This window comes from Camelus dromedarius, chromosome 11, assembly GCF_036321535.1.
Source record: "Camelus dromedarius isolate mCamDro1 chromosome 11, mCamDro1.pat, whole genome shotgun sequence".
In the NCBI taxonomy this organism is placed as follows: domain Eukaryota; kingdom Metazoa; phylum Chordata; class Mammalia; order Artiodactyla; family Camelidae; genus Camelus; species Camelus dromedarius.
The window spans coordinates 31856686-31871042 of NC_087446.1; the positions used below are offsets into that span (position 1 = coordinate 31856686).

The following is a 14357-nucleotide window of genomic DNA, read 5'->3' on the forward strand; positions in this document are numbered from 1 at the left end:
ATAATGCTCTCCAGCTTACAGAATACTTTCCCATTATTATTTCATTGAATTCTCACAAGTCCCAGAGGTAGGTTAAGACAATACTATATTATGGTTAAGGAAATGCTGCCTCTGCCACTTACCTACCATGTGGCTCTGTGGGTTATTTAAGTGCTCTAAGCTTATTTTCCTAAGTTTTTAAAATGAGTTTAATAATCCCTTCCTCTTAGGAGTACTGTACAGATTACATGAGATAGCTAGTGCATGAGTAATGCCAGTGACGTAGTAAGCACTTAAAAAATGGGAACTGTTATATTCTTAGGTATAATAATATATATTATTATGTAATTATATAGTGTTATAAATATATAATTATAAATATATAACATACTATGTATTATATGTTACTTAACAAAGGTAATCAATATAATTATTGTATATATAATTATAAATATGTAATACATAACATTAAACCATATATATAATATTTTTCGGTATAATAATCACAGCTGAACAGAAACTAGAAATGACTGTCTGTCTGCCAAAGATCATCACATCATTAGCAGAACCAGAATCAAATCAAATTCTTCCACCCCCAGCTTTGGCCCCCTTTCCACTATTCCTTGGACAAGATGTGTAAATCAGGACTACTTCTGTGCTTCGGCTGGCAAAATCCTGCCTGGTAATTAACCTCTTATCCTGTTTCTCTGATGCACTCATCATTTCCATGTCTGCTCTTGTGTTCACAGAACATCATCAAGAAGGTGATCGGGCAGAAGTTTGTGTACAAATTTGTCTCCTTCCCGGAGATACTGAAAATGGACCCTCACGCAGTGGAGATCAGCCGGGAGAGCCTTTTGCTGCAGGACAGCGAGTGCAAGGTGTCCCCCGAGGGCCGCGAGGCGCACAGACACGGCTTGTCCGCCCTCAAGAGCGCGAGCCGCAATGAGTACATCCACTCCGGCCTGTACTCGTCCTTCACCATCAACTCCCTGCAGAACCCACCCGAGTCCTTCAAGGCCATAAAGACGGAGAAGCTGGAGGAGCAGCCGGAAGACAGCCCTCCTGTGGAAGAAGTCAGGACTGTCATCAGGTTTGTGACCAACAAAGCCGACAAGCACGTCAGCAGGCCCGTGGTGTCCCTGCCCTCCACGTCTGAGGCCTTCCTGGCCTCGTCCGTCTCCGCCAAGATCTCCTCTTTAATGTTGCCAAATGCTGCCAGCATTTCATCCGCCTCGCCCTCCTCATCTCGGTCCCCATCCCTGTCCCCCAACTCTCCCCTCCCTGCCGAACACAGAAGCCTCTTCCTGGAGGCTGCCTGCCATGACTCGGATTCCCTAGAGCCCTTGAACCTGTCATCAGGCTCCAAGACCAGGCCTCCATCTCTTCCCCCAAAGGCCAAAAAACCCAAAGGCTTGGAAATCTCCGCGCCCCCGCTGGTGCTCTCCAGCACCGATATCGGCTCCATCGCCCTCAACAGCCCGGCCCTTCCCTCGGGATCCCTCACCCCAGCCTTCTTCACCGCCCAGGTAAGAGCCGGTGGCCCTGTGGTCCTGGCCATACCCACACTGAGTGGTTTAGCAGAAGGGAGGAAAGAGCCACCAAAGCAACTGCCTTCTGCCCTTCAAATGATAATCCTAAGGCCCTGGTAGCAAAGTCACTGAGCCATTCTGAGGGTGAATGACTTTTCCATGCCCAGGCCGAGGTATGCACAAGAGAAAAGGCTCAGGATACTGGCTATGGTGGGATGCTTGATGGGTTTCTGGCTTTGGGGATACCTAAAGCAATGGCAAGAGGGAAAATGCACATTGGCTGTCAAAGCAGGTCCAAACGGTGATTTCCTAGGGAAAGCCAAGCAGGCCAATGACCTTTCAGAAGAGACTTGGGCTTTATGAAGATTTTCTGGCAGGGTTCTCTCTGGGGGCCACTTGATAAGTAGCCATTTGTTTTCTGTTAATAAGAAAATAGATGCTAACCAGTATGGTTGTTGCAATCGTCAGCATACAGCTGTGTTGTCCTCTAGTCTTTAATAAGAAATGCAAGGGCCACAAAATGGTGAGAGAGAGATGCTTCCGTAAAAAACGGTGCTAGTCTGAGAAAGCCCAGGTCCACAGCACATGGGAGAGGAAAGCAAACTTGTGCAGCAAGAAAAGTCTTCAGTGTGATTAACTACAACAAGCAGGTAGCCTTCCCCTTTAAATACAGTATTCAGATGCTCACTCCTGTCCAGCTGGCAGTTGTAGGGCAAAGGCAGAGCAGGTCCTGGTAAACCTATCTCTGCCTCCTCTGGAAAACTGGATGCGTTTCAGTGGTGGAGGTTAAGCGCATTGGCTTTGGGGTCACAGACCTGGATTCAGTTCCTGGCTACACCACTGGGTAGAAGTGTGACTGTGGGTACTTGCTCTCTGAGCCCGTTTCCACATCTGTGAAGTGGATTGTTGTGAGGATTAAATGGGATCATGGCGATGGGAAGAGAGCTGGCAGCAACTGGCAGGTTTGAGTATCATGTGGCTTTGTGGCACTAGGGTGGGGACATGCTTGAGGTGGGTGGGAACTCTGTCCCTTGCCTCTGTATTTGTTGTGTGTGTCCTTGCTGCCACCATCATTAGTGGCAGCATAACTGAGCTTTTCATGTGTGTCAAGCACTGTTCTAAACACCGTCCATGCACTATCTCAGTTATTTTTCATCGCAGGCCCATGAAGAAGATACCATTACTGTCCCACTTTTCCAGTAGAGATAAATGAGGCACAGAGAGGTAAAGTAACTCATCCAAGGTCACACAGCTCAAAGGCAGTAGAGGTGAACTTGAACCCAGTGAGACTGCTCCAGAATCCATGCTCTTTTAAGTAAAATGCTCTTGGCACACCCACTGGGAAAATGCCCAGTTGTCCCTGATCATGGTACATCCATGGATGCAGAGCAGCTGAAAGCAGCTCTTGGCCATTTTTGTCTCTGCAGCTTCTCCCAAATGATTGTAGCCCAGAGATTTCGTGTCAACTCAGCTTGTGAGCTGGTGGCGATGAGCATGCCACCACAGAGGTGGGGGCAAAGGGCTCAGTAATAGGTCAGAACAAGCACGTATGCTCTTAAGTCAGGCATTTTCTTACTGTCCAGTGACTAAGGACTACTGAGTAAATGGTTCTGACACAGCAGCATCTGATGTAGCTCAGAGAAGTAACTAGAGGATCGGGGCCCGGGCAGACAGTCTGAAGCTGTCCTCCCCTGGCCTCTTCTGTGTTTACAGCTGTAAGGTTTAGCGAGGTCTGTAGAGCCAGGCCCAGGCCAACTTGATTTCTGTCTCTGCTTTCTCAGTGAGCCTGTATCACTGTCTGAACAGACGCCAGCCCTGTAGTTGTGGCTTGGGGAAGCGACTTGGACACAGTGAACTTAGGGTGGCTCCGCGCAGTAGGGCTGAGAGGGAGTATGGGTGGGCTGAAGGGAGGGGAGGGCCTTGACACAAGACAGGGAAGAGGGTGGATGTGAAGGAATGGATGCAAAGCTAGGACTGAGAGATGGAATCTCCTAGAATGGCCTAACAGCAGGGAGGGGAAAACATAGGAAGGCAGGATGCTTTAACAGGGCCTGTGCCTTAGCGAGATGAGAGTGAACAGTCCTCAGCCACGCTGTGAGGATGGGGCCTCAACCTGTCAGTTAGCCTCACAAAGTCCAAGTAAAGGGACCAGGGCTTCCCGAGAAGGCAGAGGCAAAGGGCAGAATCTGGACCCAGGACAGGAGTGTGGAAGTAGGGGGCCTGAGCCAGGAGAGGGCCTTTGGATCAGGGGAGTGGGGGGGCTTGGGAGTCTCTTAAGTCATTAAAGAGGTCACAGGCTACCTTTAGGAGATGGCACCCTCACCGTCTCACAGGGTCAGCTCTGCACCTGGAGTTGCTGTGGGTGACCAAGGGTGAATGACAGGGAGGGAGAGAAGAGGTCAGGAGGGGACAGCAGAGACAGCAGAGGAAGGGCAGGGCTCAGGATGGGGTATCACCCAGGTGGGTTCTCTGAGATCAGACATGATAGTCAGGTGGTTTTATCTTGACTTGACAAGCCTGAAGTCCTTTAGGATTTCACGCAGGCCTGGAGTCAGTGTAGGATTTGGATTCTCCGAGAGTCCCTCCGTCAGGTTTGGTTTCAGGTGCCCCAGGGACCAGTCCCTGGACAGTTAGAAACAGTATCAGCTCTCTCAGCAGCTGGACTTCTGAAGTCCACTGGGCCTCAGCCTGAGAGATGAGCCCATTTCCCTGAAATCGCCCCCAGGGGACCGGGCAAAAGACTTCCCTTTGCTCCCTGGTCAACTCTGGCGGTTCCTCTCCACCCGAAGGGGGCTCGGGGCCTTTCTCACAGGCAGCAGTGGCATCTCATTCCTGCAGCTCATTGGTTTCCCTCCTACCTTAGCACTTCCTGTCACAGAAACTCCACTTTCCTCTGTGTGCAACGTGACACTGTTTGCACATAAACATTTGGTTACCTGTGGGAACCTCCTATCAACCTTTCTTCATGGTTGGCTTCAGAAGAGATAAAAGTGTGCTGTAATAACTTGAGACCCTGAAAATGAGGTTCCCAAGAACTTATAAATCATTCTTGGAATAAATAAATATATTTTATCCATTTATTCCAAGAATAATTCCCAGTTATTTTCAGCTAGAAACATGGCAGGAAGATGGGTAGGATTAAGTCAGTCTTGGCATGGCCAGGGTCATGTGGTTATAATTCTGTCCGAGGACCTTACGAAACCACATACCTTGTGTTGGCCCAAATTGAGATTTGAAGTTTCAGTCTACAACATGATAGGCATGAAAAATCATCGGCATTCTGCCACTCCCCCAACATCATAACCTCCACTCCCATCAAGAATATCTGTGGTACACCTGCTGGGACCTGTACAAAATGCAGTTGAGATTACTCTGATGAGTCTTTAAGAAAGCAGGATTAGTAATATAGACAGATATGATGATCACCCAGAGACCTGCCCAGCATGGACTATAAGGAATTGAAAAAAATGAGAATACAAAAGCCAACTGAGTACCAAGGAGTGAGGTGGTTGGTGCTCAGCCACCGAGGTCATACTGGACTGTTGCTAGAAAAGCAAGAATGTTCACTCTTATGGCATGAGCTACAAAAACTGAGACTGGGTTGGGGGGAAGGGGCAGGGGAAGAGCCAGGATGTGAAGCCCTCCTGGGCTCCAAGCCAGGCACCATGGAAGCCCGAATGGTGCCAGCTGGAACTTCTGATTCTCTGTATCTTCTGCACCTGGGTATCATCTGTCCCTCTTCCTTTCGTTTGCCTCTTCTGTTCAGTCTCTCCCGCCTCCTCTCTTACCAGTGTAAAGTTAGTTCAGAATCGGAGGAGGTTGGCTCATTTCATGTCCACTCATTTTTGCCAAGACTTCTGTTCATCACACACTTGAGGTCTAAGATGCTGAACTCACATGTGTGCAGGCCCCAGGGTGTGAACTCACCACCAGAGTCTGAGCCTGCATGCCCCAGGCTGTATTATGAGCAGCAGCTTTGGATGAACACTAGAGTAGAGATGGCGTGCTGAGGACTGAAATGCTAAAACTGCCTTCCTGCATTTACTGGTGGATGTAACAACCCTGAGCCCAAATCCTAAGGTGGGAATTGGGAGTAAGATGGATGGGTGTGACAAGGAGCAGTGACAGTAGACTACAGTCCTCCTGTCTCAGCTCTGGCCAGGTGACTTGTGGTAGTCGCCTTCCTTCTTTCCACCGAGGCCCGTCTTTTCTGTTGATCTTCATGGTTCTGCCGGCTTCTCCCTAATTCTACCTTTATTCCATTTTCCCTACCACTAACCATCGCCACCCTGGACTGATACGGACTTCTCCACTTTGTCCTCCTTCCCTTATGATCAGCACATTCAGTGATACACAGAGTTCTGTGTGACTCTCCTTCTTTTTCAAAGGCCTTAAAACCATAGGTTATTTGAATTCAGACAACTCTAGGAGTTTCCACGTCACTTTTTGAGGATTATTTTTAACTACAGAGTGGCATTGTCATAGATTCTGTTGGTATCCGTGGGAGATCAAGATGAGAGATGTTGCTACAACCTGCCCCACCATTAGTTGGGCACCTGGAGATACAGAGGTGAGCAAGACAGACACAGCTCCTGCTCTCCTGAGCTTACAAGCTTGCTGTCTAGCAGGTAAAGAATAAGGGCAATATAGAATTTGGGGTGGTGTGACATTATAGAGAACCCTGGGAACTTGTTGAAGAATTTAGACTTGCTTTGATGGGACATTAATAGCTGCTGGAGGCCTAAGTCAAGGGAAATAAAAATTCCTATTAGAATCTATCAACAAATAATTATTGAGCCATTATTTGCAAATCATAGGAAGGACACCAAAAATACAAGTGCCTGTTTTTATGACCTTAGAACCTAGCCGTAAAAAGACACACATACAGTAGCACGTGGCAAGAGTCAAATACACAGCGCAGAGAAGTACCTTAGGCACAGAAGGGGAAAGAGCATTTCTAGAATTGTGTTCTAGAAATCATCCTGATGATGTGGATGAGGGAGAGGGGAAGCTGGAACCAGTCAGGATACGACTGTCAAATTCCAGGTGGAAGACAGTGAGGGTCCATCCCCTTTGGCCCCATCCCACTGTGACAGCCTAACAGTGGGATGGGGCCAAAGGGGATGGATCTGAGAGAGACACAGGGACTGCCATCAGCAAGACTTGGTGCCCGGGTGTGAAGGTGCGAGGGGAGAGCCGGAAGTTGAGTGTGAGTTCTGTGGGAGGAAGAGTAAGTTCTTAGGGAAAAGTTACGAGTCCACTTTGGGCGTGTTGAGTGTGAGCCTGAAGGATATTCAGGGAGAAACATCCAACTGCAATTGGAGCTTAAGGAGAAAGTTTGAGGCTGGAGGTCAAGTCAGGGAGTCATCAACATGTAAGGGGTGGTTCAAAACCATGGCGACAGATGAGATCACTTGTGGAGTTGGTCTAGCCCAGGGAACCAAGGGCTGGATAGTTAAAGTAGTTCTGGAATGAGTGCTGAAGGACTCCTAGGACTCGAGGCAGTTGGACTGGTTTAGGCGGCAGTTGTCAAATGCCATCTGTAGGTTGATGGAGGCTTGAATGCAGCAAGAATGGAAATGAGGGGATAAACAGTTCAAGGAAGGAGCCACAGGCCAGGCCCAGAGGTTGTAGCAAGGGGGAAGGCACTGTGCATCTCAGTGATTAGGATGCTGGGCTGTAGAGTCCAGGGATCATGTCTTGTTTTATCATGGTATCTCTGGCACCTGATATATAGTATGTACTCTGTCAGTATTTGAGTGGAGGGATAAATGGTGGTACTGTTGATAGAAATCAGTCATAAGAGATACTGAATTTGGAAAGAAGGTTTTGAGTTCATGCCATCTGGTTGAGGGGAAAGCAGGAAAGTCTTTGAGGAGGTGGAATTTTGATGGGCAGAGGGCACTCAGGTGGGACATGTCTGGACAACACTAGCTCACCAGGTTTAGCTCAAATGTGTGATAAGGTCCTGTTAGGAAGGTCTTTTCCCTTGAAAATGAACGCCCGTTGCCTTTGGGCCCTAGGGCACCTCTGTCCCTGGCAGGTGACAGGAGCAGGAAGTCTCTGCCACTCAGAGATGCCCATTTGCTAAGACACTCTTTAGTGAAGGAAGGGGAAGCACTCATTTTGCTGGTGGCTTCTTTTTTAGCCCCTACCTCTTGGGCTCAGCCTACTCTCCATGACTCAAGGAGCTTATGATGAGAGGCTCTGAAAGCTCACATTGTACTGGAGATAACCCAGGGCAAGCTTTATAGGAACTTTCCTTAAAAGAGCAACCAACTAGTTTTTTCTTTATGGCCACAGGATTTTCAAGCAGAACAAGGAAGGGACGGAGAGAAGAGAATGAAGTCATCTTACAGTATTTATTTGCATATATTATAGAAGACATTTCAAGCATATTAAACATGAGAAACAGAAGGCTACTGTATGCTGAGTACATCTTGTATCCCTTAGAAACAAATGTGCAAGTATCTCAATTCCAGACATGGGTATGAATTTTTAGACTATGAAAGTATAAATTCTATACCTCATATGCTCAGAGGATTAAAAAGGAATGGATGTATATGTTTGGCCATGGATGAGAGATAGCTAGCTATGTTTTGCAGAAGACTCACCATCTCTTTAGAGTTGTGAGACCTTCATTGGTAGGTAGACTAGCGGGCCCTGAACACGTTGGTTAGTAAATGTTAATGTGGTATACCGTGGTTAGAACCTGGCTCCAGAGTAACATGAAAATATTAGTTTTTACATCACCTGAGCTTGCAGACTTGAGCCTAACATGACTGAGAGGAACCTTAAAGTACCGGCTGACTAGCTTAGTTTGTTTCAGAACATCTGAATACTTTTGCCATATGTAGTTGAGGACTTCTCCCATGACTAGATGAAATACAGTTAGTACGTCAGGTACACTTTCAACTAATTAGGCTTTTTTTTTCCTCCCCATTTTACAGATTAGGAAACTAAGGCATAGAGAGATTACCTAGCTAGTAAGTAGTGGTTCTGAGATTGGAGCCCTGGCAGAGCCTATGCAGAACTGCTAAGTCTTAACCGTTAGGCCAGATGGCCTGGCACATTTGTGATATTACCTTTGATTAGAACAAATGGGAAACTTATCCAAAACATGTATTTATCCTGGTAACCTCATAGGTCATTCAGTATGTAAGAAATACTGAGGAACCAAAGACTCAAATAATTCGGTATAAATTATTTTACCTTTCAGCAGCTTCAATTTGAGAACCTTTGGATGTTTGTCTCCTTTCTGCTGGACAGAGCAGACCTTTCAGCTTAGGTGAAAGCCAAATGTTCTGGATAATTAACAAAGCTCCTAAAGCCAATTCTTGGGAAGAAAATAACACTTTAGCATCCAAGATGATGCAATCTGAAAAGCTGGCATCCTCGCTGTGGTTCTTCTTACACAGAGCACCTTGCTGACATCAAAAAACCACTGAGGGGCTCCTTCTTGTCATCAAAGGGGCAAAACCACCCTGGGCCAGGGAGCTTGCCTCCGTAGAGAATAAAAGCCATACAGACTTACCAGCTGGGGCAGGTTGTTTCTTCTGCTCTCTAGCAGGCTTGCAGGCCAGGACTGCTGCTGCGTGTGTGCAAGCAAATACAATCCTTGGCACTCTCCCCGGAAACCTAGAGTTTTGGCTTTACACCCAATCTGACAAGAAAGGATTTTTTTCCCCCTCCAAACCATTGCCAGGGAGATGAATTCTCATCAGCCCCATATCCGGAGTGAAATCTGGAAAACCCAGTTCAGAGCTTTTGATGAAGCTGCTACTGGGTATTTCAGCACCAGATCCTAAAGTATTAAAAGGCTGTTGATAGGGAAAGTGAAACTTGGGAGGCCCTTTAAAAAAATGTGTGTGTCTATTTATAGCCCAAGTAATGGATGTCCACTGTAGAAAAATAAGAAAATATGGGTAAGAAAAAAATAAAACCCTTTTATGGGATCCCATTTGCTTGTACACTAAATCTTGTTTAATGTGTGAGGAGGAGATTGAAGAAAGCCATCTGGACAAGCTGCTACAAATTTGAGGAAGGTAATTTCCTTAGGGAACGTAACTTTTCTATACTGTCTCCCTTTATGAAATTGCTAATACAATTAGCATTGAAGGAAATTAAACTGTGCTGAGCCTTGCAGAAATAAGTTGTCAGATTTTCGTAAAATGGTGAGGCTTACTTTTCTTGGTTCATGGCTAGTGCCCTGGTCACACTGCTGATCACAGCTGGGGTCAGGCGATACCTATTATCAAATACTGTATGTGCTTTCTTTCCCAGACACCAAATGGATTGCTTCTGACCCCGAGTCCACTACTCTCCAGCATACATTTCTGGAGCAGCCTTAGTCCAGTTGCTCCACTGAGTCCTGCCCGGCTGCAAGGGCCAAACACGCTGTTCCAGGTGAGCATTTGGAAATTAACTTTTAAACATGGAACTTCCAAGGGATGTGTTTCCCCAATAAATCCTGCAAAGATAACATTTTCACTAAATGTAGGGCAGAACTCACTGTTAAGTTTCCAAAAGTAGTTCATGTTAATGCAGCTGCAAAAGGCCACCTTCAGAGGCAGGTCTTTTCAACAAGCCAGTGTTCTCATGTCAGATACCCATAAATGGAACAATTAGTTCTAGAATAGTTTTGGATAAGGAAAAAAAAACTTTAAGAATTGTATTTTATAAAATCTCATAAAAGACTTTAAAATACTAATCTATTAGTCAACATAGTGATGTCACAAAGTAAGCTGAGAAACAGTGAACAACTTTTCCATACTGTTATAGAAAAGTTAGCTGCATGATTTTATGAATCAGAATCAAGTTCTCCTTGTCCATAATAAAAAAAAAAAAGAAGCATCCGGGGCATTTGGTTAAACACAAATTAAGTCTTAGCTGTTTTATCTTGCAGAACTCCCTGTACTGGGTAAGCACATTCATTGGTTGTTCCCAAACTAGAATCCTGCAGTAGCATCACCTGTTACCATGTGGAAATCAGCATTTCCTCTTGGAGACCCAAAGATTGTTAGTCATCGACCAGTATGTTACTATTTGAATGTGTGAGCATAGAAAACAGTAGAAAGGATCCAAGGGACAGGAATAAAGCAAAACAGGCCAAAGGGCAGACCCCCTCTTTCCCTGTCTGATTCTAGCCTCGTCTGTCTCATTCACCTGCATCCCAGCACGGTGCACCCTGTTAACTGCAGTTCTTTTGCTCTCATTAAATCTAGCACTCTGCACTTTGCATTATGATTGCCAGTTCATAATGGATATTTCCCCACTGAACTGTGGACCCTCAAGAGGCTAGAATTGTATTGTGTTCACTGTGGTGTACCCCTGGCGTCTAGCACATTGCTTGGTACACGCAATAATGCTCAGTAATTATCACTGACTGGCTGAATGAATGGATGCCTAAGAATTCATCAAGAGGTGTCTTAAAGTTGTGTCAAAAGATGATGTCTCCATGCTTTTTCGAGTTGTTCATTTTGCTTGTCAAGGTTAATATATACCTCTGTGCCAGGGGCCGTACATGCTGGGATTTAGGGTCTCCTTGGGAGAAGGGTGGAGCTAAAGAGGTTTTGATGACTATCTTGCTTCTCTGGTTTCCTAGTAGGGCTGCGGTAGGGTGTCATGATGTGGCTGTACCCCTGGAGTAATTAATTTCTTTTCCTGGCCCTTCTCATCACAAGAAATTGAGATATGGTCATGCACAGCCAACATGTTGATTCTTAGCCATTTTAACTCAGGCAGGGAAACAAAAGCTAGAAATAGCAAAAAGCAGTGAGCAAATACAGTACTAGGCAAGTTTTATATTAGTAATCTTTTGATGAGGAGCTAAAAGACCTTATTTCCTGGAAGTCTCCAGACGGGAGCAGCAGAGAGCTCCTGAGTAGAGCAGAAAGGAGTTGTACGGTGCATACATACAGTCAGCACCTTGGCAGCTGGGACTGTAACACTAACACTACTCTAATCCTACAATCTAAAGCAGGGCCTCTCCAGGGTTCCATAGACATTTGTGAATAATTAATAGGCTCTCATTTCCTTCCTTACTGGGAATTCAGCCACCTGACTGATGCAGGGCTTGATGACCTCCCAAGGAAGCCTTGGAGAACCATTAGTTGGGAGTTCTTTGGGATCTCTTGCCTTAGATACTAAACCTTTTTTTAGCCCATTACGCCCAACAGGAACAGTGGTTCACATCCACAGTGATTCTACATATTATTAGGATATCGGGAGCTCTGGGAATTGGGAGATAAGCATATCCTCTTCTCTTCAGTCAAGGCTGAAGACCAGTGGTTCGGGCAACAGAATCAGCTGGAGGGTGTGTTAAAATGCAGTTTGCTGGGCCCCACCCCCAGAGTTTCTGATTCAGAAAGTCTGGAATGGGGCCTGATAATAACATTCTTTCAAGTTCCTAGTGATGCTGCTGCTCCAGGAACCACATTATGAGAAACACTGCAGATCAACTGTTCCTAATTTATATTTAGAATTCTGCAGAAGATATACTGCATTTAAAGGCTACCTGCTCAGAATTTTAATTTCACAAACTGGTCCTGTCCTCTTTCCTGGAGCCATTCAGAACACAACCCTGAAAAGGAAAATACAACCAGGTTTGGATGGCTGACCAAGGTTGCATGGCCTTGAATCCTCTTTTTGGAATTGGGACCCAGGAGACTAAGAAAAAACAATTTTGTACCTTTTAAAATATTATTATTCTTCCTTATAAGAGCAGTTTGGTGTGGTGAAAGTTGAAATTAGCAGTTTTGAAAATGATAAATAACAGAAGAATAATACTTTGAAGTGTCTAATTTTTAAAAATCAAATGATGGATTTTCAAAAATCAGACAACTATCAACAGTGCTCCTTTTAAAACTACTGAAGTTTCTTTAAAAATAACAATAAACCTCTTTCACATATGCTATGTGAATGTGTTAAGGAGGAAAAAAATTAGATTTGTCCTATAAGTTTCAAATTATGCTGGCAAATTTCCTATTATAATGATTAGAAAAGTAGATCAGAATCTTTAGGGTAACAGTTGACAGAGCTGAGTTTTGGCAAAGAACGTCCCCAGATATTACTATAGCGATACTGAAAATTTTAAGGGAAGGAGAGTGAAGATACTAGCCTTTCTGGAAGAGGATGCTTTGTAATCTAGACATGTTTTAGTAGAGAGAGATGCCAAAGACACTGTGCTAACTCTATACAACCTTAATTACAAGTAAAGTGAGATCAGATTCAACTGGACAGTTTGGCATTTTAAGCTTGTTTTTAGGATGTGTGTTCCATTTTTGAAACAGATTTTGATCAGATTTAGAATGCACCGAATAGGTACAGATATAGTTTCTAACAAGGTAGAGTTAATTTTCAATTGAGAATTTTTTTCTGCCTTTTATTCAACAAATCTAACCCAGCAAATATTTGCAATGCTCTGAGGCAAGGACCATGGAGATGTATACATGTGACTAATTGATGTGTAAACAGAGTGCTACAAGAACCCAACAGGAGTAGCTTTTTCCAGCTGGAGACTAGACAGAGGCTCTAAGGCAGAAGGGGCTGCCGAGAAGAAACAGGATTTCAGCAAAGTACATTCTAGATAAATAGATCTGCATCATTTGAATATGAAAGTACCTATCTGTTCAGGAAGGGACTGGATGACAGGAGATGGGCTGGAAAAGCAGCTGTGGGACTTGAATAGTACACGAAGGAGTTCCCACCTTAATCTCTTGTTAAGTGATAACCGTGGAAAGCTTTTTTTAAGTTGGAGATAGCACAAGATCTCTACTTTAGAGAGGTACTGCTTGATACCAGTGTGGAGGGAGGACAGCTGAAAAAGCAGAAAGCAAAAGGGGCAGGAAAATATGAGGAAATCTATACTACTCCAAATTCTGAGGGAAGAATCATCTTTCAGATGAGAACAGTGGAAATAGGAATGTATTTAAGACATTCCAGAGATAAAATTGAGAGGAAGACTTTTAGTTGGGTTTGTGGAATAAGGTAGTGAAAATTAGGAAGAGACAAAGATTACTGATTAAAAGACTGGGAATACTATTGGTAACAATGGTTACCATTTTTTGAGGGCTACTGTATGCCAGACATTGTTCTAGGCACATGTCATGGCTTCTCATTTAATAGTCCCAATAGTTCTATTTGAATAGATAAAGAAAGTATGGCTCAGAGATGTTGCTCAGTTTACCAAAATCACACAAGTGGTTCAGCCCTGATTCACGTTTAGGGCGGTGCTCCTAACCACCGCTCTGACTTAAAAGTGAGTGCAGGAGAAGAGCAGGTTTTGTGGGGAAGAGGCATTGGTGGGGATATCTGACAGCAGGAAATGACCGTTTAAGGAAAGGGACTGTGTGCAGGTGGGTGGGAGCCAATAAAGAGGACTATGAAACATGTCGGAAAAGCCAGGCTAAGAGAAACTACAACTGAGTGTATAGAAATAAAGAGCAGAAATCAGTAACAAAACCAAGAGCTGATTCTTTTGAAAATACCAATAAGATGGACAAAAACCAAAATGAGAGAAGTAGTAAATAAGCTAAAAGAATTAAAATTCAAAACCTGCTCTTCTTCCAGTGTCCCCTCTTAATCCAGGGAATAGTGGTTGGGAACATGCCTTAGAGTATAAGCTAAATGTAAACAGATTTGATAACCCAGTTGAAATGGATAAAATTCTACATAGCATTAAAATGCCCAGGTGTCAGGAAAGAAATAAAAACCTTGAATATGACCATTAAAGAAATAGTAATTAAAAAGCACCATTCCCCAACCCCTGACAAAAGCATAGAAAGCACAGTACCTTTCAATCAGACAGAGTTTAAACTTGGCTATACTGTGTATATAAGCCATGAC

General features: G+C 44.6%; 1 protein-coding gene and 1 long non-coding RNA gene across 4 annotated transcripts in view; one reads left to right on the plus strand and one right to left on the minus strand.

Annotated features, from left to right (window-relative positions):
• ELK3 (ETS transcription factor ELK3) overlaps window positions 1-14357 on the plus strand; it is a 143366-nt gene that overhangs the window by 125390 nt on the left and 3619 nt on the right. For 2 of the 3 annotated variants that reach the window (XM_064491610.1, XM_010989975.3), the window contains exons 3-4: window positions 729-1508; window positions 9795-9917. In XM_064491610.1, the coding sequence (XP_064347680.1) occupies window positions 729-1508; window positions 9795-9917 (903 nt within the window). The remainder of the gene's footprint in view (window positions 1-728; window positions 1509-9794; window positions 9918-14357) is intronic. The other variant, XM_064491611.1, reaches the window with a different exon arrangement.
• The window catches only part of LOC135322533 (uncharacterized), a 33150-nt gene that overhangs the window by 13041 nt on the left and 5752 nt on the right, over window positions 1-14357 (minus strand). The window lies entirely within an intron of this gene.